This window comes from Camelus ferus, chromosome 5, assembly GCF_009834535.1.
Source record: "Camelus ferus isolate YT-003-E chromosome 5, BCGSAC_Cfer_1.0, whole genome shotgun sequence".
Lineage (NCBI taxonomy): Eukaryota > Metazoa > Chordata > Mammalia > Artiodactyla > Camelidae > Camelus > Camelus ferus.
In genome coordinates this window covers 46,293,442-46,315,869 of record NC_045700.1, presented here as the reverse complement: position 1 = coordinate 46,315,869, position 22,428 = coordinate 46,293,442, and the positions used below count along the sequence as shown (strand labels likewise).

The 22,428-nt window shown below is 42.5% G+C and overlaps 1 protein-coding gene across 10 annotated transcripts in view; it reads right to left on the bottom strand.

Moving 5' to 3' along the window:
- The window catches only part of RAPGEF4 (Rap guanine nucleotide exchange factor 4), a 273,639-nt gene that overhangs the window by 123,678 nt on the left and 127,533 nt on the right, over positions 1-22,428 (bottom strand). For all 10 annotated transcript variants that reach the window (XM_032479695.1, XM_032479696.1, XM_032479697.1 and 7 more), the window contains one exon: positions 1,275-1,347. In XM_032479695.1, the coding sequence (XP_032335586.1) occupies positions 1,275-1,347 (73 nt within the window). The remainder of the gene's footprint in view (positions 1-1,274; positions 1,348-22,428) is intronic.

Genomic DNA, 22,428 nt, shown 5'->3' with positions numbered 1-22,428 from the left:
GAGTATAGGGCAGAAGCCAGACTCTGAGGGCTTAAAGCATGACTGGTGGTGAGGACATAACAGCTCATATCATTTGCGTGCTTATTATATGCCTGACACCCTTCTGACATTCAACATGTTTCACTTCATTTAATCCTCACAACAATCCTAGGAGGAAATTGAGGCACAGAGACACTAAGTGCCCTGCCCGAAGTCACACAGCTAGAAGACAGCATGGTTGGGATTTCCAATTTACGTACTCCTCATGATCTGGTCATCCTAGATCAACCAGGAGGGAAAGAAAAATCAAGAACAGGGGAGGAAAGGAAAGGAAAGAAAGACCTACCCTCCAACACCCACCCACCACCAAGGACAGAAGGGAAACAGAGGAGGAGGAGGCCTGGGCTGCACAGAAGTGGTGGCAGAGGAAGGAACTCACTGAAGATCTTGGTCAAGTGGGGTGGGGATCACGGTAGAGAGTGGCAAGTCTGAGCGTGAGGGTGGGACTTCAAGGAGGCAGGAAGGGGACGTGAACGGTGTGTCTGGTACTAAAGATGCTTGGAGCGGAAGCCCTGCTTGACAACCCTGTGTCATTGCCGACGTGCTCCAGCTCCAGAAACCCCAGTGCCTGCTGCCTGGTCACACGTCCACGTCCACGTCCACGTGCAGACCCGACGAGCAGTTCCAGGGGATGGGAACGGGCGCTAAGAAGATGAGTCTGACACTGCATGAACAAAGAAACAGAATCCAGACACGGGATTTCTTCAAGTCTGGGGGGAACCTGCTAAAAAAGAGTACTACAGAGAGAAACTTCCTTTCTTTAATGATCGGCCAGAGACCGGTCTCTTACAAAAGACCCAGAACTTGAAGAGGCCAAGATTTAAGAAGAATAAAGAATGATTCAAGCTGCTTCTCTCCTTGATCATTAGCATCAAAATAGGTGGGGCGCTCAGGTGTCCACCTGTGACGGGGACCAATACAGTCCATGAATCCCATTTTAAAAAGAGCCCAGAAACAACACTTTCCAATGAAGCTACTTTCAGAAAGCACGCTGAAGTTCCCACTAGCCCCAGAGCATAGCTCCCTGTAACAGCTAAGATCACAAAATAATAGTATATGAACAATTTTTAAAAATAACTCAAGCATGGGCTGACAGGTCTGTTTATCCACAAAAGAGTCTGGAGACTTATTCTGCCAAATTGGTGTAGGACACTTTTTTTTTTGTTTTGGTCACATGGAAACACATACCACACAACAAGTTTTTAGATATAAAAATGCTCATGTTTTTCACTTACTGTCATTGTTAGAGCCCGTTTCCATAACACCATAAGGAGGAGCCAGAAGTCCTGCCATGTACTGTCGATATTTCTGAAAGACAAGATTGTAAACTCAGTACACAGATATTTACTCACTTGGAGCATTCATGTATTTACATGTTAAAAAGCAGAAACGCTGGGTGTCAGGAAGCATCTGAGTCTTGTATTTATAGAGCCACGGAGCGTGCTGTCTGGGATGTGTGGCTTAAAATAAAAACGCTGTGTTCTAAAGAGGTCTTCCTGGATAAGACTGAGAGTGCCCCCCTGCCTGGGGAGAGGGTTCTGTCGCGCTGTTCTTTTCTGTATTGGCGACTGATTGGCCACATGGCATGTGGGCTTTTACCCTCCCTCCATCTCTTGCTCGGCTTCTCACTCCAACACATGCTCAGGTTTTTGTGCAGGGAAAAGACACTTGGTTTTTATAGATGCAGATCCAAACAAAAGTGCTGCCTTCTTAATAGGTGAATGGCACTGAATCAGCCTTCTTTCAAAGCCAAAAGAAATGCATCTCTAGAAAATGTCTGTTTGAAAGAAGCTGATTCTCTGCCATTTACCACCTTCCTTTCACAAGGTACACCTGCCTGTTATGTGACCTCCCAAGAACGTTCTGTATGTTGTCAAATAGAGTCGTGTGGCTTTGCTTAGAACTGCTTGGACTCCCCTGAACTCCCTCCCCTGACTTCGGTCCAGGCCGGCTTTTAAACCTGGGGCTCAGTGATATACATGAGCCTGGGTCTGTGCTGGTTTGAAGGGGTCAGGCTTGGTGAGTGTAGGGCATTTAGAGCGCCCAACGAGAGGGGAGTGACTTTTATGAAGAAGGGGAAATGAATCTGAGACGTCCTCTCTTCTCAGGTGATAAATACAGCGTCCTCCTCTTTCAGAATGAAAGCTGGGCAATTTTATTTATTGCATGGTGTCATGTATATTTATGGTTTATAATTACGATGACACATAAATGTTAAAAGCATCAAAAGAATCAGCACTCCATAATGTGCCTGTGGGTTACACAGCCGTCAGCAGAAAAGACTTCATCTGTAGCAATGGGCAGCTGGCAACACGCAGCATTTCAGCAGCCATCTGGCCCATTTGGTAGATTTGAATGGTGTTTGTAATGTAACATTGACGAGTTCTCAAAAGAGCCTTCTTCTAGTCAAGATGTGACTAGTTTTTTTTTTTTTTTTAAATCCTTTTTTCTTCTCCTTCTGAGACAACTATACTAACACCTGCATGCAAACATTTAAAATCATGATTTTTCTCTGCCTCTTAGTTAACTAACACACCCACGGGACCAATCCATCACCCTGAATTTCTGACATTTCCTTTGATAATTTCCCAGTTCTGATTCTCTTCTTTCTTATGATACCGTCTCCTCTTCTTCTTCATTAGAAAGCACTGATCAAGCACATTTCTTGGCATAACATTACGTTAGACTCTGAACAAAACAGGCTCAGAGAGAGCAGATGGGGGCTAGGTTATGCTCTAAGTAGGTTCTGTGACCCCTTTTAAATTATTCCTCTTACTGTTAGCAACTCTGTAACAGGTTCTTAAAAGAAATAATTCATGTTAAGTAATTTATGTTAAATTAAAGGAACAATTGTGCTTTGCTTAGAAATGTTGCTTTGGATGCAGTGGATGTGCCGTCAGACACCACAGTGTCAATTTCCGTGAACTCCACGGAAGCACCTTCCCTGACTCCTAAATGAATGGGACTCTGCTTTTCTGCAACTCCATATCACTGGGTCTGTGGTTTGTTCCTGGAGCGTATTATCAGGGTGGCCCCTCCTGGGAACAGAAAACAGAGCAGCTGCTTGGGGAGCAGAGTGTGGGCTGGATTTCAGCATGTGTATGTCCTGAGCACCCACCATGTGCAGACTGTGTCCTGAATACTGGGCTCACTGCAGAGAACAGACAGACAAGGCCCCTTGCACTCGGGAAGCATCCATCTCCTGCAACACAGGGTACCGTGTCTTGCACATAATACGAAATTAATACTACTCATCTGTTGAATTTTGGAATTTGAATGGAAAATTTCACACATATATTAAAAAAGAAAGAAAATCATACCTCATATGTAACATCCAGCCTCAACATTAGTAACTCATGACCAGTGTTAACTTGATCTACAGCCCCATCCACTGGCCCCTTCCAGAGTTATTTTGAAGCAAATCCTAGATATCATATCATTTAATCCATACATATTTCAGTGGGAATCTCTAAAAGGGAGGGGTTCTTTTACTTCCCCAAACAAAACCATCACATCACTATTATAACTAAGAAATGTACAATATCTCCATAATATCCAGTGTTCAACTTCCTAATTGTTTCATAAATGTCATTGCTGAATTGAATTTAAAAAGTACTTTATTAGAAACATAGATGAATGAAACAGAAAAGAGAGCCAGAAATAAACCCACACATATACAGCCACTTAAGTTACAACAAAGGAGCCAGGAATATACAATGGGGAAAGGATAGATTCTTCAAGAAGTAGTGCTGGGCAAACCGGGCAGCCACGTGCAAGAGAACAAAACTGGACCACTATCTAACACTACACACAAAAATTAACTCAAAATGGATAAAACTCTTCCATGTAAGACCTAAAACCATAAAACTCCTAGGAAAAAGCATGGGCTGTACGCTACCTGACATTGGTCTTGGCAATGATTTTTTGGATTTGACACCAAAAGCAAAGGCAATCGAAACCAAAGTCAATAGTGGGACCTCATCACACTGAAAGGTATCTGCACAGCAAAGGACACCATCAACATAATAAAAAGGCAACCTACTGAAGAGGGGGAAAAGGTTGTTAAATCATGTATCTGACAAGGAATTTACTATCCAAAACATGTGAATATTAAAAAACCCAAACTCACAGATACAGAGAATAGGTTGGTGGTTGCCAGAGGCAGGGGGTGGGGAGTGGGCGAAATGGGTTTTTAAAACCTGTCTCTGCAGAACCCTCGGCTCCTTGGAGGACCCTCAGGCAAGGACACCATGTAAGCAGAGCCTTCAGCCCCTATGGCAACCAGAGTGTTTTCACTTTTAGCTGTTACATAATTTAGAGTTCCAGGAGTGATTTCATTTGAAAGATGACTTTCACTTCTAAAAAATAAAAGTTTAGAAACTACAAGATTAAATAATCTCTAAACTTCCAGCCAGCCAGATGTCACTCAAACACCTCCATGAAGAATCAACAGAGACCAATTTAGGATTTGCCTGGAAAGTGTTAGGGATTTTATTCTCTGTTAGAAAGAGCTCTGTGGTTGTAGATTGGCCAAATGACAGGTTGCTCCGTACCTGAAAGGTTTACCAACAAAACCGGTGGTACTAAGCATTTAACTGAGAGGCACCATAGTGCGATCCTGACCTCAAACTGAGGTGTGCAGACCCCGCTGTGTGGCACCCAGCAGGGTAGGAGGGGTGAGACGGGTTAACCAGAGCTCTTCCTAGAGCTTCAATTTCATTCTATGTCAAGTAGTTTAAAAGATTACTTTTATACTTCTATATTATGGAGCAGAAAACTAAATCTGCATAAATTTTAAAGATTAAAGCCTGTGACTTCAAAGAAATTTTGAATTTGCTGCTGGCTACTTCTTGCTACAAAGGGTCTAGACACCAGGCATTATGTATTGATTTCCTCTGTATTCAGAGAACTTCAGTGGAAAAACCCACACGCCTCTGACGTAATGGAGAGCAAGCAGATGCTGGAATCACACAAGAACCACGTCTTAATTCTGAGTCCACCACATGCTACCTGCGTAAACAGGATAAGTTACCTGTTTCCAGGGTAAGGAACTTGGGATAATATCACCCATCTTTCAGGACCATTGGGAGGATGAGAAATAAAATCTAAAGAAGTACTCAGCACATATTAGACACTTAATAAATGGTTGCTGATGATAATAATAACAATAAACCAAGAATTGATCAAGAGAATCACAATATATTTAATGATACTTCCCAAGCAGAGAGTCTGCAGCCTGAGGGAAGAGCACACTGTACGTGGCAACGTCACAGGACTCAGGGTGCTGATGCACACATAGTATAAAGACTCACAATACATCCCCTGGCTTGTCTGCTAATGAGAGCTGTGGAGAAGTAAGAATTTAAATAATAGACTTTCTTAAGTGATTTTACAGTATACTGCCTATTTGCATATCCACATGGTAAAATAGTCCAAGGAAAAAGGAAGAGTCGAAGAGAGTAAGCCCAGAAATAATTTAACAAAAATTAGTAAAGCCTTTTAACCATCAGAACTTTTTTTATTAACAAAATATTTTTTTAAATTAACCTGTAAATTACAATTGGCCAATTTTTTTAAAGCAAAGTCAGTGCAGGGAAGAAGTCTTCAGACTAGTGAGGCCAGAAGCCTGCCCCTATATCGAGACGGAGATGTGTTACCAGCTATACTAATGTTTTCGGAGAAGAGACAAAGGTGACAGTCTCAGAAAGGTTAAAACCTGGTCCATCTCTCAGCCACTTCACTGCCCCACCAAGGCCACTGAGGAAGGCTGGCTGGAAGGCTGGCAGAGCAGCCACCAGGCTGAGGGATGCGGGGGGTAAATCCAGCTCTGCTCCAGGCTTGAGCCCTACCCTGGACATGTTCCCACCCAGAGCAGAGGGGACCTTTCTCTAATTTGCACAAAGGCCCCATATGGCCCAGCTGTAGCCCAGGAGCCAGATATAAAAGCTGGGTGGTGTCTGCTGGAGGAGGAGGCATGAGAGAGATATGTCACATTCTGAAAGGCCTCAATTTGCAAAGCAGGGTTCATGGAGAATAAAGGAAGGCTGGCAGCTTGAACCCTAGCTCTATGACAAGAGAAGAAGGGGCCCCAGCAAGGCAGGAGTCCCCACCCTGGAGATCAAGGTCTTCCTGACACACTGAGGCCTTTCCTGGGTGTTCTCCAAGCTTGCAGCCCTCTACCAAGGCCCGCCCAGGAGCCAGGAGGCCAGGCCAGCATGCAATTGTCACCTCATTCCGCAGCAGCCAGGCAGAGACCTGAGCTTTGGTTACAACCCTTCCCAAGCAGCTGTCCCCTGACTTCCCCTCCTCACCCCGAGCCCATCCAGCTAGGAGATTATCAGGTTGTGGAGAAGGCATAAATAATACCCTTAGGCTGGGATATCAGTGCTAGGAAAGCATTGACAGCAAGAGACTGTGAGGATGATTGACAGGCCTTGCTGTGAACACCCTGGGGAGGGGGCGCGGGGGCACACGTGCTCAGAACAGGGACACACTAATGAGAGCTCCTGGTGGGCAGCGTCCAGGGTGGGGGAGGAATGGAGGGGACTGCCCCAGGGTGTGGGGATATGTCTTGTCATCATGTCCCACTCATTACATTGGTACTAGGTTCTCCCAAAGTATACAAGCTGAGTTCATAAACTGTCATGACAAATAGGTCATCTGTCCTTTCTCTGGAAGTATCGTGATTATGTGGTAGAGTGACTTAGAATAGGGCTACGAAGTTTAGGCCTCCCCCTTCGCTGTCCCTCGGCAAGAGTTCTTTCACCACCTCTGTGTGATGTGCGCTGTGGTGGCAAAACGGACATGCCACGTTGCTCTAAAATCTCAGACAGCTCGAGGGTTCTAAACATGCGAAGAGTAGGGAAGAAGGGAAAAAGTAAAGCAGTTGTAAACGGAAACCTTCAAGCAGCATTTTTCTGTTCACCCTTTTACACCCATGGGTACCGCTGCTCACAAGCAGATCACTGGCGGGACGCAGTTTACCTCTTACACCAGCTTATTCTGTTTCCTTGCTTCCTGATTTCTGTAGCATCGACCTAACAGGGCACAAAGATGTTCCGCTGCCACTTCCTCAGTGATGTTTCATTCATCCTTTGGCTCTACTACAGATGTTTCTAAATGGAGGCAAAATTCTATTTGCCAACTCCTGGCCATTTTTAACTCATGAGCAACCTGACAGAGCTGTAGTTTGGAGTAGGGACCATCCCACTGGAGGAAGTTTTCCAAACTTGAATCGTTTAAGAATCCTAGACTAAAGCCTGAGTGAGATGATGCTAAAAAGTCTCCCTCAAAGACCTCCTACTTGGAATTGTCTCTCTCCTACTGGTCTGTGAAAGGTGCGGAGAGTCCGGCCAGTAGGGACCCTCAAGGACTCTCAAGTGAGAAAAGGACTGTGAGGAACCTCGGTTAGCCAGCTCTTACTCAGCCACAGAGATGAGTCAGATTAGCCCTGAAGGAAAGGGAGGGGGGGAAATGCATTTGCTTAGTCGGTCAAGGTGACAAGAGAGGCACAGTGGGGTCCACACAGTGGGGTCCACACAGTGGGGTCCTCATAGGCCTTGCCTCTAGTGAGGGGAACAGCCGCCCCCACGTGACCCAACAATTGTCTCTGTGCAATGGTGCTGGGGGCTGGAAGAAGAAAAAGTATATTGAAAATGTGGCCAGGTGGTAGAGACTGGGGCAAATTCAGATCTGGGAGTGGGGCAAAGATATGGAATCTGAGGTCAAGGCGGCTTGGTGGTAAGGGAGAGGGGCAGGGGGAGCGAGCCTTCCACGTAGACAGGGAACAGGCGTGATGTGGAGGCAGGGAAGAGTCTCTGGCAGGATTGGGTGCTGGGAGGGGGCGAGGCAGTGGGGACAGAGCAGTGCACGGGCCGGACAGGCAAGGCCTTGGAGGTCATGAGGAGGGTTTGGAACATTATCCCAGTAATCCCAGTACACCTGGAAGCAGCTTAAGGAGAAGTGACAAGAACAGATATGTGTTTCTAAAAGATCACTCTGGCTGCTGCATGGAGAATGGTTTTGATGGGAAAACAGTGAAGGCATTAAGCCCTTTTGAGGGGCAGGCCTGGATGTGGCCCCTCAAAGGGGCCTGAACTTGGCGGAGAGGGAAGAGAGAGGGACGTGGAGTAGGCAGTAGCAAAGGCACTTCATTCCTAGAGGCCAGTCTCCAACTACTTAGACTGAACGATAATAAAGACTCAGATTTCTTGCTGAAGCCCATGCAACACATGTGCACCATTAATACAACTAAAAGGTTCGGTGATTTCAAGGGGCTTGCTGGAATGATTGTAATTTAAGTTAGTGCACACTCTGCATCTTCCAGGAATTAAATTAGCCGTGAGCTTCTCCCACAAGAACTCAAATTGAGAGGAAGACACGCACACGGTAGGTCAATGCAACTTAATTGAGAGTCATAAAATAATTTGCTCTGGAGCTGTTACTGCGTAGTAAATCCTCATACTTCTCTTTCTGCTAAGCCTGAACCTACTAACCTGAGTCCATCTAAGTGTATAAATGAGACATTGTTTCTAAATAGTCGCTGCCTTCTTGTTTATATAAAAAACTGTTGATTGACATCTTATTTAACCATATGCATCTTCAACGTGATGGATATTAAGTATAGCTATTCTGAGTTAAAATGATTAAGCCCAGAACTTATAAAACTAACATGAATATCGAAATACACATCACAGGAACGTGCAAATTCCAAAAAGTGCTTAAGTGTTGATAATACAGAATTAGGTGCATCAATCATTTAAAAACCTAAAATAAAGGATCATATCACAGAAGGTATTAGCCCGTGACTGGCAGCCCATTAGAGCAACCTACCAACATTTTGTCTGTGCTTCCTTGCTCTACAGCGTACCTTACAAAGGGCAGTAGAGAGCAGGAAGGGGATGGTGAGTAGCGATTCAGGAGGCGCTATGATCTGGATGTGTCCCCCCAGATTCATATGCTGAAACCCTAAAACCCGAGGTAATGGGATTAGGAGGTGGGCCTTTGGGAGATGCTCAAGTTGTGAGGGTGAATCTCTCATCAAACAGATCAGTGCTCTTCTAAGAGACCCCACAAGGCTCCCCAACCCCCTTTGCCATGTGAAGACACATGAGAAGTCTGCAGCCTGGGAGAGGGCCCTCACCCGACCAGGCTGGCACCCTGACCTCAGACGTCCAGCCTCCAGAACTGGGAGAAATAAATTTCTGTTGTTTAAAAGCCACCCAGTCTGAGGCATTTTGTTATATCAGCCTGAATGGACTAAGACATTCCTAAGTGGGGTAGGAGGACTTTCCCAAATAGATAGCTGAGTGAATGAGTTACTGACAGAATTTCTTAACCACTCTGAGGCTCAGGTTCCCCAGGAGTAAACCAGAAATATTAGCACATGCACTTCATGGTGATGGAAGGACAGATAACCTGTGTATAGTGCGTCACAACTCGAGTGCACAAATATTAGCCCCCATTCCCTCCACATCATGATTTCTTCTCAAACCAATTCTGTCAAGGGGCACGTTTCCCGTTAAAAAGGTTAATGTCTGAAAGAAAAATAACCTGAAGGTATGAAGATCTACAAAAAATAAACTAATGATTTCAAAATATGATGGAAGAAGCTATCTGATTATACGATGTACCTGGTCAAATATCTCTGTGATGTTCGTTTGCTCTTTAAATAAGCTTCTTGCTTTTACAGAAGGGACAGGAGAAGCATGAAGATCAGCTGATGCTGATAAGACAAAACCTAAACTTAACTCACCAAAAATCTATGAATACTAATCAATTTCGTAATTTAAAAGAAAGTACAGAGGGCTAGAGCAGCCAGTCTGCTCTACCAGAATTAGCACCGAAATACACTCGTTAGTGAAAATTTAGTCTTAAGAGACCCATGTATGAATCTAGCTGAAAAAAAGCTGGCAGCCATATATAAATAGATGATGGCAGAAAATGACTCACATTATATACCCAATTGGTCTTTTTTCATAGCTCTGCCTATGGCTGTTGCTTCCTAAGCCATATCTTTTGTAAAATAAGTTTGCCTTTTGATCTTGTTCTAACCACTGTTGCCTCTTTTCTCTCTCTCCCACTCTTCTTCCCCAGTATAAAATTTATTACCATAAAATAAAAGCACATGATAAAAAATTTAAGCTACAAGGTGTATAAATGAAAGAAATAATTCTCCCCCTCACTCCCCTCCATTTACTGGCCTCCCCAGGCCAAGGGAACCACTGCTGGCACTCCTTTCTTCTGTAATATCCAGAATGTTTCTATTCTCACACCAACAGACACATCTCAATTGGCTTCAAACAAATGGGATCATATGGTACACGATGTTTTATCCTTTTCCCCCTCTCCAGTACTATATCTTGGATAGCTTTTGCTATCAGAACATATTTCACCATTGCTTTCTCATTAGACACCTCAATTTTGGGCTATATTCTCATTTAACCCAGTTGGGGGACATCTGGAAAATGTATTGAATTTACATTATCAATATACCCTCCTTGAGTTTAAGGCAAAAGAGAAAGCTCATATACAGGGATCTTACCAAGCAGTGATTTCAATTTTATTCTTGGAAATGAGGTTGAACTATAAAAATTTAATTCCAAGGCAAACAAATATGCAAGCGTATCACTCAGAAAATCTCTCTGATGGCTTTATCTAATTGGTGTCATTATGTTGTAACTCCATCGACAGCCAACCCTGTTTTTTGCCAACTTGGCAAAGGCTTCTCTTGTCATATGTTTGATGAAAAAATATTGCGTGTGCTCTCTCCCCCAACACTGTCAGAAGAAAAAAGAAATTTAATTAAATTTCAATTTCTGACAGTTTGAATTAATAGAATAGAAATTATAAGACATTATGGATGGTGGCTGAATATTATTAGTGTTAAAAGGAGCCAGATTTACTGATTTTGACAACTGTGTTGAGGTTATGTAAGAAAGTGTCCTTGTTCTTTCTCCAGTGAAGACATACAGATGGCCAATAGGCACATGAAAAAATCCTCAATATTGCTAATTATCAGAGAAAGGCAAATCAAAACTACCATGAGGTATCACCTCACACCAGTCAGAATGGCCATCATTAAAAAGTCCACAAATGATCAATGCTGGAGAGGGTGTGGAGAGAAGGGAACCCTCCTACACTGCTGGTGGGAATGTAAACTGAGGCAGCCACTATGGAAAACAGTATGGAGATTCCTTAAAAAACTAAAAATCGATTTACCCTATCCAGCAAACCCATTTCTGGGCATGTATCCGGAGGGAACTCTAATTCGAAACAATACATGCACCCCAGTGTTCATAGCAGCACTGTTTACAATAGCCAAGACATGGAGGCAACCTAAATATCCATCAACAGATGACTGGGTAAAGAAGCTACAGTATCTTTAAACAATGGAGTACTACTCAGCTATAAAAAAAGAATGAAATAATGACATTTGCAGCAACATGGATGGACCTTCACTTAGGTTGTCATACTAAGTGAAGTAAGTCAGACAGAGAAAGAAAAATACTATATGATATCACTTACATGTGGAATCTAAGAAAATGACACAAATGAACTTATTTACAAAACAGAAATAAACCAACAGACATAGAAAACAAACTTATGCTTACCAGGGGGCAAGTGGGTGGGAAGGGATAAGTTAGGAGTTCAAGATTTGCAGATACTAACTACTATATATAAAATATGTAAATGACAAGTTTATACTGTATAGTACAGAGAACTATATTCAATACCTTATAATGGCCTATAAAAAGAATATGAAAAGAAATATATATATATGTATAACTGAGCCACTATGCCATATACCAGAAATTAATACAACATTATAAATCAACTATACAATAAAAAAGAGAGAAAATGTCCTTGTTCTAAGGAAACATGCCCTGAAATATTTAATATTTAGGAATAAAGCAGTACAATGTCTCAACTTACAAATGATTCAGAAAAAAATGAAAAAGAGAGACAAAGAATGATAAAGCAAATGAGGCAAAATATAAACAATTGGCAGGATTGGAGTAAAGAGTTTTGGGAGTTCTTTATACTGTTCTTGCAATTTTTCTGAGTATATTTAAAATTATATCAAAATTAAGAGTTTCCAAGAAATGAAAAGGAGCCAGAGTTGAAACTTTAAGTGATTACTCTTAGTGCATTTATTCTGTCAACATACATGGGAAGCTCAGCTTGGATGAATCACAGGCTCTGCCCTCATTCTGTCAGGTCCAGTGGCCTCTGCCTCTCCAGCAAGTCCTTTTCGGAGGGGAAGCTCTGTCCCCACCAGCAGGGAAGGTCCACAGCTGGCCCTGGGAGCCAAACATCCAAGTATCTGACACGTGGGGAGACGGGAGAGGGGGTGGAAGGGGCTACAGAGCCACAGCCTTCCCCTCACCCCACCTCATGTGCTCGGCCCCCCTGGCTGGGCTTTGGCCTTGACTCCTTGTGTGTCCACTCCCTTGCTGGGGCCCAAGCCCAGCCCTCAATGTGGTCCACAGCCTGCTTGCCCTTGCCTGGCCCCCTTCTCCAGAGGACATTTCTTGTCTCTTTTACCTCTAGTTCTAGCCTGAAATACTGCCCAGCCTTGACAGATGGCCCCAAATTGCAATGCAATGACTTGGTCTGGGTTTTTTTGTTGTTATTCTTTCTCTGCTGGCAGGCCCCATCTATCAGGCTACAGGACCCTCCTGGTCTCAGTGCCATCCTGGGTGCAGGCAGAATTTCCCAGGTTCTTTGAGCACTGTCATTTTGATTGGTGGCCACCACCCTCCTCTCAGCCTCACAGCTTTTGTAACTAGGAATTTTCTGGGAACTGCATTCTGGCCTCCTTGTATTCTCCACTCAGGGCTGTCTTGAGACCCAAGGACACCAGATGTCCCATCTCCAATGTTAGCCAAGCTGTAGCATCTAACCATCCTACACGGATTAACCTCTGATCACACACAAAAACAGACTGATTTCTGCTGCAATCTAGACACTCAACTTCAAATGTCAGTTCCTCAGTTAGAAAATAGCTACATTGGGCTCTCCTATAAATTCTCTCCATAGTGCTAGAGGGAAAGAAACCACCTTCCCATGAGTCAACACAAAATCTAAACAATACGATATGAGTGTGCCATGCTTATGACAACCCAAAGTATAACACATGAACTTGTGTTTTTCAATGTTTGTAATATACAGGTGTCCCTGATTTTATTGCTGGTTTAAATAAAATTCCTGATGTTTTGAAAATATTGCCTTTTGCCCCAATCAATATGTACATGGTTTTAAAATAACATTCACCAAATACAGTGAGGTTTATTTAAATTTGGGGGGGGGGGGGATTAAAGCACATTGCATCAAAGAATTAGAACAATATGGAAAGAATCTTTAGGGAGTGGAGGAGTACCTTATTAAAAGTTCCTCATAAGCCTCATTGGGAGAGGAAATATTGCCAACCACTTCCCCACATGGTGTACAAAATATATCTAAGGTGAACAAAAAGGATTCTCCTTCCTTTAGTGAAAGTGTCAAGCTGGAAACAACCCCTTTAAGGAGATGTGGCCCCAGTGCATGAGGTGGACAGCCGAGTGAGGGGCTCTGAATCTGGACCCCAGGCCCTGCGGGAATCTTGTCTGAACCTCCTCTGCCTACCCTCCACCATCCTAGGTGATGACATTCTGGTTCGTCCTCTGCTCTTTCCTCCAAGCAGAGATAGGCTGGTCCAGCCTGTCTACATCCCAAAGACCTGGGACACCTGCCCAAGTGCCTCTCCATCGCCTGTGTGGGGTAAGGAGCTGGCCAAAGGGGAGCATATGAATCTGAAAGAAAATGCTTATCAGAGGGTCCTGTCCGCAGAGTGAGGGGGGCCTGGGGAAAGACATGGAGTTGTGGGGGGCATTGGAGAGAAAAAAGCCTGGACCAGAGTTACTCAGGGCAAAGAGGAGGTGGTTTGGGCAGTGCTGAGTGTGAAGGGTAGGCTGTGTGGCAGGCGGGATGCGTTCACAGGATGCAGGATTCGGGAGCCACACTGACGTCTTCCTGGCTTTCCTGTGCCCCCTCCAGCTCCTCCTTCCCAAGTGTGGACCTCTTCCCCAGCTGGTTGTTTACCATGGTCCCCACTTCCCTTTCAGATCTTTGTCTCTTGTTTTTACCATTTTCCATTTTGATGTTTAACCACCCTCTACCCTGCCCCAAGCACCCAACCTCCTATTTGGGAAACTCTCCTGGTACCTACATCCATCCCTCTTCTTAGGTTGGATCCACTTCTGGCCACTGGATCTCCTGCTGTCTCCACCTCAGACCAAACCCCACACAGGCTGGTCAAATGCCCGGGTTCCAGCCTGCAGGCCCACCCCTGTGATGTTGCCAAAAACACAGCTCCTCTCTTCCAGGCCAGTCACCTGGGAACCTCTCACCTCCGAGCTTGTCCTACTGCCATTTAAGCCCCACAGCCACAGCTGGACAGAAAGTGCTCTGCACACTGTAAAGTACGGTGCAGGTGCTATTTGTGAGCACTGAACACAGCTGCTATGCCATGAAACTGAGACACTGACTGGAGACGGTTATTCCAAAGATGAGAACTTCCATTTAAAAGCATCCTAGAGAATGCCCACCTTCATTTCATTAATTTGCCCAAAGCTGGGTCTGCAAAGAACCCTAACCAGGGTGTAGTTTGCCTTTTTGGGGTGATAAAAATGTTCTAAAACTGATCATGGCAATGGCTGTACAACATACTAAAAGCTATTGCCCGGTAAGTGGGCAAATTGTATGGTCTATGCATTGTGTCACAATAAAGCTGCCTTTAAAAAAAAAAAGAGAGAACACTGAATGGTCTTCAGGATGTGAGCCTAACTTACCCAATATATTCACCTGGCTGTCAGAGGGAGGGATCAGAAATAAGATGTCATTTTCCAGAAATCCTGGGTGGGCATATACCCTGGTTTTACCTGCATGAAGCCCCAGTCTGACCATCTCTCCCGCAGGCAGCTCCCCACACAGGAAGCTGTGCACTGAAAGAATTGGCATGTGTAGGTTTCTTGGTGCCTATAGCATGCAGAGCTACTGCCTACTTTTTTCAGCATTTGATTTTTCCAAACAAAAGGAGAAACCAAGCACATAAAAACCCAACAGTGAACTGATGAGCAACTTTGCATATATATAGAATTTCCAGGCAATAAAGCATGCTCTCCAACAAGCTTGTCTTTGTTTGCAGGGAAATTATGCTTTGCTTTCACACAATGCCCTCTGCCAAGCCCAGTGTGCCCTCCTAATTTAAATTAGTCTTTCAATTGTACAATCGTTTCAAAAGAAACTAATTTTCACTACGCTCATTCAGGGAACTTGACCAAAACTTGAATTTTTGTTGGGGGAGGTGGCAAACCCACACAGTAAGGTTTTCTGCTTTGCCACCAACTTAAGATTAATCATTTTCTGAATATCTATAAATATTATTTTGATTGTGTGAATGGCTTTAAAGAGCTGTTTATAAAAACCTCACAAGACTGTAAGTCTGCAAAGAAATAAGCCTAATATAAAATGTGAGTGAGAGAATTATACCCAAATTGCACAATTATATTCTAATTTGTAGATTATAATTCAGTGTGCCATAATAATTTATCCTGAAAATTATGTTATCTCAAAAATAAAGACAAAAAACTGATTAAGATAACTTTTCTCACGAATCCTGAAACACTTCATTCACTGGGTAATTTTGTTCTGTCCTATCTCAATAAGGACACTTCAAATCAAAGACCTCCAAAGGAAGGTTAATAAATCTTGACCATTTCAATAGGCTCTGTTTTCTTATTTTCTTATTGTGCATTAAATTCTATGTGAAGTTCATATAATCTGGCATAAAGATGGAGGATTAAAAAAAAAGTTTAAAACTTGGCTTATCAGAAAATGTCTAATGGTGTCTCTTCCTCACTGCTGGGTTACTTCCCAGAAAAGGCTCCATTGCACTATAATTTTCCTAAATAAAGCTGGGATAGGAGAGGATACCTGGCACTGGGGAGCGTGAGAAATCTGATCAACAGTGGGTTGATTTTTTTTCAGTTGTCATAAATATATAGCTCGTTTTATCAATTCGTAATCTGGACAAGCCAACCATTCTAAATGGCTTTGGGACAGATTCTGTGGGTTTTTTGTTTGTTTTTTTTCTTTTGAGAAAGTGTTATTTTTATCCCTTCCCTCTCCAACTTCCTACTTCCCATACACAAAATGAGATATTCATCTCTGAATGCCCCTGGTAACCTGAGCATATATAATTCAGGGATAAATTATGTCAGCGAAAAATTCAGAATTAGCAGTCTCAGAGAACAGAGTCAGAAGTAGATTTGCTATATAGGAAATTAAACCATGACAATAATAACTAAAATTACAGAAAATTATGAACAGTAACTCAGGAAATAAACCTTTTTTGGCATGTTCGTGTAAGTTACAAATCAACACATACAGTTTATCTCAGGTGAAATGTGCACTGTGAACTTTCACCAAAGGCAGGGAGTTTGTAGAAAGCACTTGACCTTTGATGGGGGAGGCTGCAAGGGTGGGGAAAAAAGGGTCTCAGACTCCTTAAAAATATTCACTGGCTGTTTTTTAGCAGTTGCTAATGACAATTTCCAAAAAAACCAAACTTTTAATTAAATACTATGGAAAAGTAGGATGCCACATGCCTTAAAAAAAAAAAAACAACCCACCAGAACGGCTCACAACAGGACAGGGAATCAAGAGTAAGTGCTAAAAGCAGAATCCAGCTGTTGTCTCGAAAAGATTAAAAACGAAGAAGAACCGAAAACATGAAAGCAAAATGGTTGCAGGGACGCTGCCAAGGGAGCATTTAAAACAGACCCAGAAGTAACAACACATCACCCCCCTCCACCTTCCCTCACATACCAGAAGCCATAGGGAGCGCTCCAAAGAGAATTCAAAAAACAGCTCTTCTGTTTGGTAGACTTTGAAGACGCTCAGTGCACAGAGCATCAATCACCCAATGAACACGTAGAAAGTTCAAGACAGATCGTGTCAAATTTTGCGATAATTATTATGCAATGTTCATTGCCCACTTCAAAGGCCAAAATCATGTGTGCAGATGCCTGTGTAAGTATGAGCATTTTTCAAAAGGTTGGTACAAACTGCAATAAGAAAACAGATGGCAAGACATTGATACCATTATTCTGGGCTCCTCTGAAGTGTCTCCTCAGAGCAAAGATTTCAGCACCCACCTCTCATAAAGTCACAGACTCGTTTTCTCTTCTCCTTCTTGCAGTCAATCTCAAAGCTCATGGCAGACTAAACTCCTATTCAGACTGAAATGAATGAATCATTTTTTCCCTACTTTTCCAGATAGAGTCATATATGCTTCCAAAATAAATCTTCAGATTTTTACAAAATGACTCTTCTACTCTCTCCCACTAAATCCTTTTCCCTAGAAGGAAGGGAGGGAGGAAAGGAAGAAAAGGAAGGCAAGGAAGAAAAATGTAAAAACTAGAATTATAACTTTCACAAAGCTTAGCCCTGCTTTTCTATTGCAAGCCTTGCAGTAAAAGGAAGTTTAAAATTTGGATTCAATGCCAACAAATTAAACAATGTAATACATGACATTAACAAAATGAAGGGTAAAAATCATATGACCATCACAATAGATTCAGAAAAAGCACGTTACAAAATTCAACATCATTTAATGATAAAAACTCTCAACAAAAGTGGGAATAGAGGGAATACACCTCAACATAATAAAGGTCATATATGACAAGCCCACGGCTAACATCATACTCAACATAAAAAGCTGAAATCTTTTCCTCTAAGATCAGAATGCCCATTCTTGCCACTTTTATTTAACATACTATTAGAAGTCCTAGCCAGAGAAATGAGGCAAGAAAAAGAAATTAAAAGCATTCATATCAGAAAGGAAGAAGTAAAACTGTCACTATTTGCATATGACATGATATTATATATATAAAACCCTAAAGACTCCACCAACAAACTGTTAGAATAAGCAAATTCAGTAAAGTTGCAGGTTGCAAAATCAATACGCAGAAATCTGTGGCATTTCTATCTATACATTAATAATGAACTATCAGAAAGAGAAGTTAAGAAAACAATTGCATTTACAATTGTGCCTGAAATACCTAAGAACAAATTTAACCAAGGAGGTGACAGATCTGTGTACTGAAAACTACAAGACATCAATGAAAGAAACTGAAGAAGACACAAGATACTCCATTCCTACTAATTTATGACATAGGAGAATATACACTGGAGAGAGAACAGTCTTCAGAAAATGTGGTTGGGAAAATTGGATGGCCTCGTGCAAAAGAATGAAACTGGTCCACTATCTTACACTATACACAAAAATTAACTCAAAATGGATTAAAGACTTGAATGTAAGACCTGAAACCATAAAACATGTAGAAGAAAATACAGGCAGTAAGTTCTTTGACATCAGTCCTGGTGATGATTTTTTTGGATTTAATACCAAAAGCAAAGGCAACCAAAGCAAAAATCAAGTGGGACTATATCAAACGGAAAAGCTTCTGCACAGCAAAGGAAACCATCAACAAAATGAAAAGGCAACCTCCCAACTGGGAGAAAATATTTACAAATCATATATCCGATGGGGGTTAATATCCAAACTTTATTAGGAACTCATACAACTCAATAGCAAGAAACCAAACAAACTAATTGAAACATGAGCAGAAGATCTGGACATTTTTCCAAAGAAGACATCTAGATGCCAACAGGTATATGAAAAGGTGCTCAACATCACTGAGGATGTGGAGCAAACGGAAATCTTGTGGGGTTATAAATTGGTGCAGCCGCTGTGCAAAACAGAACAGAGGCTCCTCAAATAACTAAAAATATAATTACAACATGATCCAGCAATTCCACTTCTTGATATTTATCCAAAGGATATGAAAACAGTAACTCGAAAAGATATCTGTACCCCGCTGTTTTCTAGCAGCATTATTTACAATAGTCAAGACATGGAAACAGTAAGTGTCCACCAGTGGGTGAATGGAAAATGTGGGCTATGTATGTGTGTTTATGTATGTGTGTATACATATGGTACATTATATATACATGTATATATGGCATTTACATATATATAATGAACTATTACTCAGCCATGAAAAGAAGGAAATCCTGCCATTTGTGACAACACGGGTGGGGTTTGAGGGCAATATGCTAAGTAAGATAAGTCAAACAGAGCAAGACAAATATTATATGATCTCACTTATATGTGGAATCTTAAAAAATCAAACTGATACATACAGAGAACAGATTAACGGTTGCTAAGGGAGAGGGGAGCGGGGAGAGGGGGTACAAAATGGGTAGAGATGGTCAAAAGATAAAAACTCTCAGTTATAAAATAAATAAGTCCAGGGGATGTAATGTATAGCACAGTGGCCATGGTTAATAATACTGTATCGTATATCTAAAAGTTGCTTAGAGAGTAAGTAGATCTTAAAAGTCTCATTACAAGAAAAAAAAATTTGTAACTATACGTGGTGATGGATGTGAACCAGACTTGCTGTGATGTATATATTAGAAATATACACATATACTGTATCGAATCATTATGTTGTAATCCTGAAACTAATATAATGTTGTATGTCAATTATATCTCAATTAAATAAAAAGTCTGCAAGCCTTCACAGGAAAGCAATATTGCATAGTGCAAAGAGGCCAGATTCTCTGGTCAGAGGTATACTATTGTGAAGCGCCTACTTCACATGAAAGCATCCATGATGAAGTTCTGAATGAACTTTAAAAGGCCTATGCCAAAACCAAACCAAAAAAAAAACAAAAAAAAAAACCAAAACCAAAAGCAAATGAACAAACAAAAAGACCTCTGCATAGATCTGTACATGAAACTCATCCGATGTCAATGTTCTCTACAGACCACTCCACACCAAACGGGCAGCAAGCATGCTCCTCAGAACAGTGGAAGAAGAACCAAGAAGGTGGTGCAGTGGTTTGCGGGGGCAAGGCTGTGGATCACCCTAGAAACTATGTGCAACTGACAACTGTGACAAGTCTTGCCCACGGTGTGTCCTTTGGATGCACAGATAAGTAGCATCCTTACCAAGCATTTGGGCAGAGTTTTCTGCTGCCCGGCAGGAATGCAGTGGCTATTGTTATGACGTTTCAGGAACGCTCCCTTAGCCCCTCACCAGCTCCCACTGTCTTTTACATGGGACTTCAGGTAGATGCTTTTATCTTTGGATCCCAAGTGAACCTCAAACTGTGCTCAGACTGCTTGCAGTTCCCCAGGACTGAGCTGCTGTGCTTCTGCTCAGACTTTCTCCTGTCTGTCCATGCCCTTGTTCGTTATGTCTCGCTGGCTGTCACCCACTCATCCTTCACAGCTTCTAACCACTGACATACAAATGACCACTGCCATTGTGTCTTCATTATACTCTGGGCAGATTTCTAGCACCACCTCTCTCCAATAGAGCATATGCTCCCATTAGGCAGGAACCATATCTTATTTCTCTTTTTGGCACCAGTCTGTAACATAGTGCCTGACAAAAACCTGGACCTCAGTAAAATTGATGGCACAGATGAATATGTAATAAGATGCCATCAATATACAGGAAAATGTTCTGCATGAGAATCTTTTTAATTTTCCAATTTTCTCTTTTAGTTATCAGTTCACAGTTTGAAGACCTGTACTTCAAAGAATGCCACAGCTGAACCAAGCCATATGGAAGGCTGGCATATATGCATGCTAGCCTGGCCAACATTGCATCCCATTCATTTTAAGGGCATCTCTCAATATGTATTCCTCTGAGGGCAGAGCTTGAAACTAGGATTTGGATGCAGCTCATTTGGGAGATGATCCCAGGAAGCTGGAGGAAAGGGCAGGAAAACAGACAAGGAAGGAGGAAAAAGACAATAAAGGCAATAAAGGCTGTTACTGAACTGGTTATCCCACCAGGGACCCATGTAAAATGCATCTCAGAATTCTGCCTCCAAAGCATAGGAATCTGGGGAATTTATCTGGAACAGGGACCCATGTAAAATGCATCTCAGAATTCTGCCTCCAAAGCATAGGAATCTGGGGAATTTATCTGGAATTTATCCCCATTTATTGAGGGGTAGCTCCAGAGGCATTAAGTCCCTCCAAACTTTCTAACTATCCAGAGTTTAGGTTGTGCACACTCTTGTGACTTAGGAAGAAGCTGAAAGGCTGGGAACAGTCGAGGCAGGGCATCGATGTGCACAGGAACTGTCCATCACGCTGCAGCTGAGATGGAGGTCAGACCACATAGCACACACCTAACTACAGCTACTGAAAGGGCAGCCTGAGTGAATAGTTACAGTCATATCATATTTTCCTGGATTATGCAGCTAAATTAAAAACTTGGTTCCAAAATACAATTCAGTAATCGATGAAAAGAAACTGCTTAAGGGAGCTATGAAGATGCCCTGGCTGGACCTTGGGGATAGAGTTCCCAGGAAAACAGGGGACTTTGCTGCTGATGCTCAGTCCTATCCAAGATTTATACATTCCCCCCGCCATCCCCACCCAACCCTCTCCTTCCACCCCAGTCATTCACAGAGCAAACGGAGTGCTGAGAATTGCCGTGCGCCTTTCTCACTCACTGTGACTTCTTTTCACCATGTAAACTGGTTTTCATGGCCATTTGATAAAAATGACTAAGGGAGCAGCAAAGAAGAAAGGAGGAGGGACTGGCTGATCTGATGAAGTTCAATCTTTTAAAGATCGCTTCCCCTCCCCTCTCTTAGGCTCTGATAGTTGATTAGGAAGAATTTCCACCTATCTTATCTCTTGGGGAAACTGACCACAAATGAGAGCAAACTTCTACTGCTTAGCTTTCTGCAAGCATATTTGATAAAGCTCCTCATATTCACTGTCGCCAGAATTTTCTATGCCAGTTGAAAAAAAGGTAGACCAACCATGGTGCCTTTATTATTTTTTACCTGAAACTTGAACACACTGTTTCTTTATTTGGTAACGCTGACGTCAGGCACTGGTCGCCTCCCTCCTCAGTGCACGTGCGCCCTCCACTGATGTATCCCATCTGCTTCTGCTCCCGCCACGTGGGACAACTGTCAATGAATCTGGCCCTTTGTTTCTTGCAATCAGTCTCACTTTTCCAACACGAGCCTCTTAGCTTAATACTGGCCCAGAATTTTGAGATAAACAGATGTCATGGCAGTGAGACGAGGAAAAGGGACATAGAAACAGAAATCAAAGCTGTCTTCTAAAGAAAGTGTCTTTTAAGAAGCAGCAGCACAGAGAATGTTTAGGGAAGTGAAAATACTTCTGTATGTATCATAATGGTGGATACATGTCACGATGCTTTTGTCCAAATTCATAGAAATTCATAACACCAAGACTGCACCATAACTTAAGCCAGGCCGCGGACTCTGAGTGATGATGAT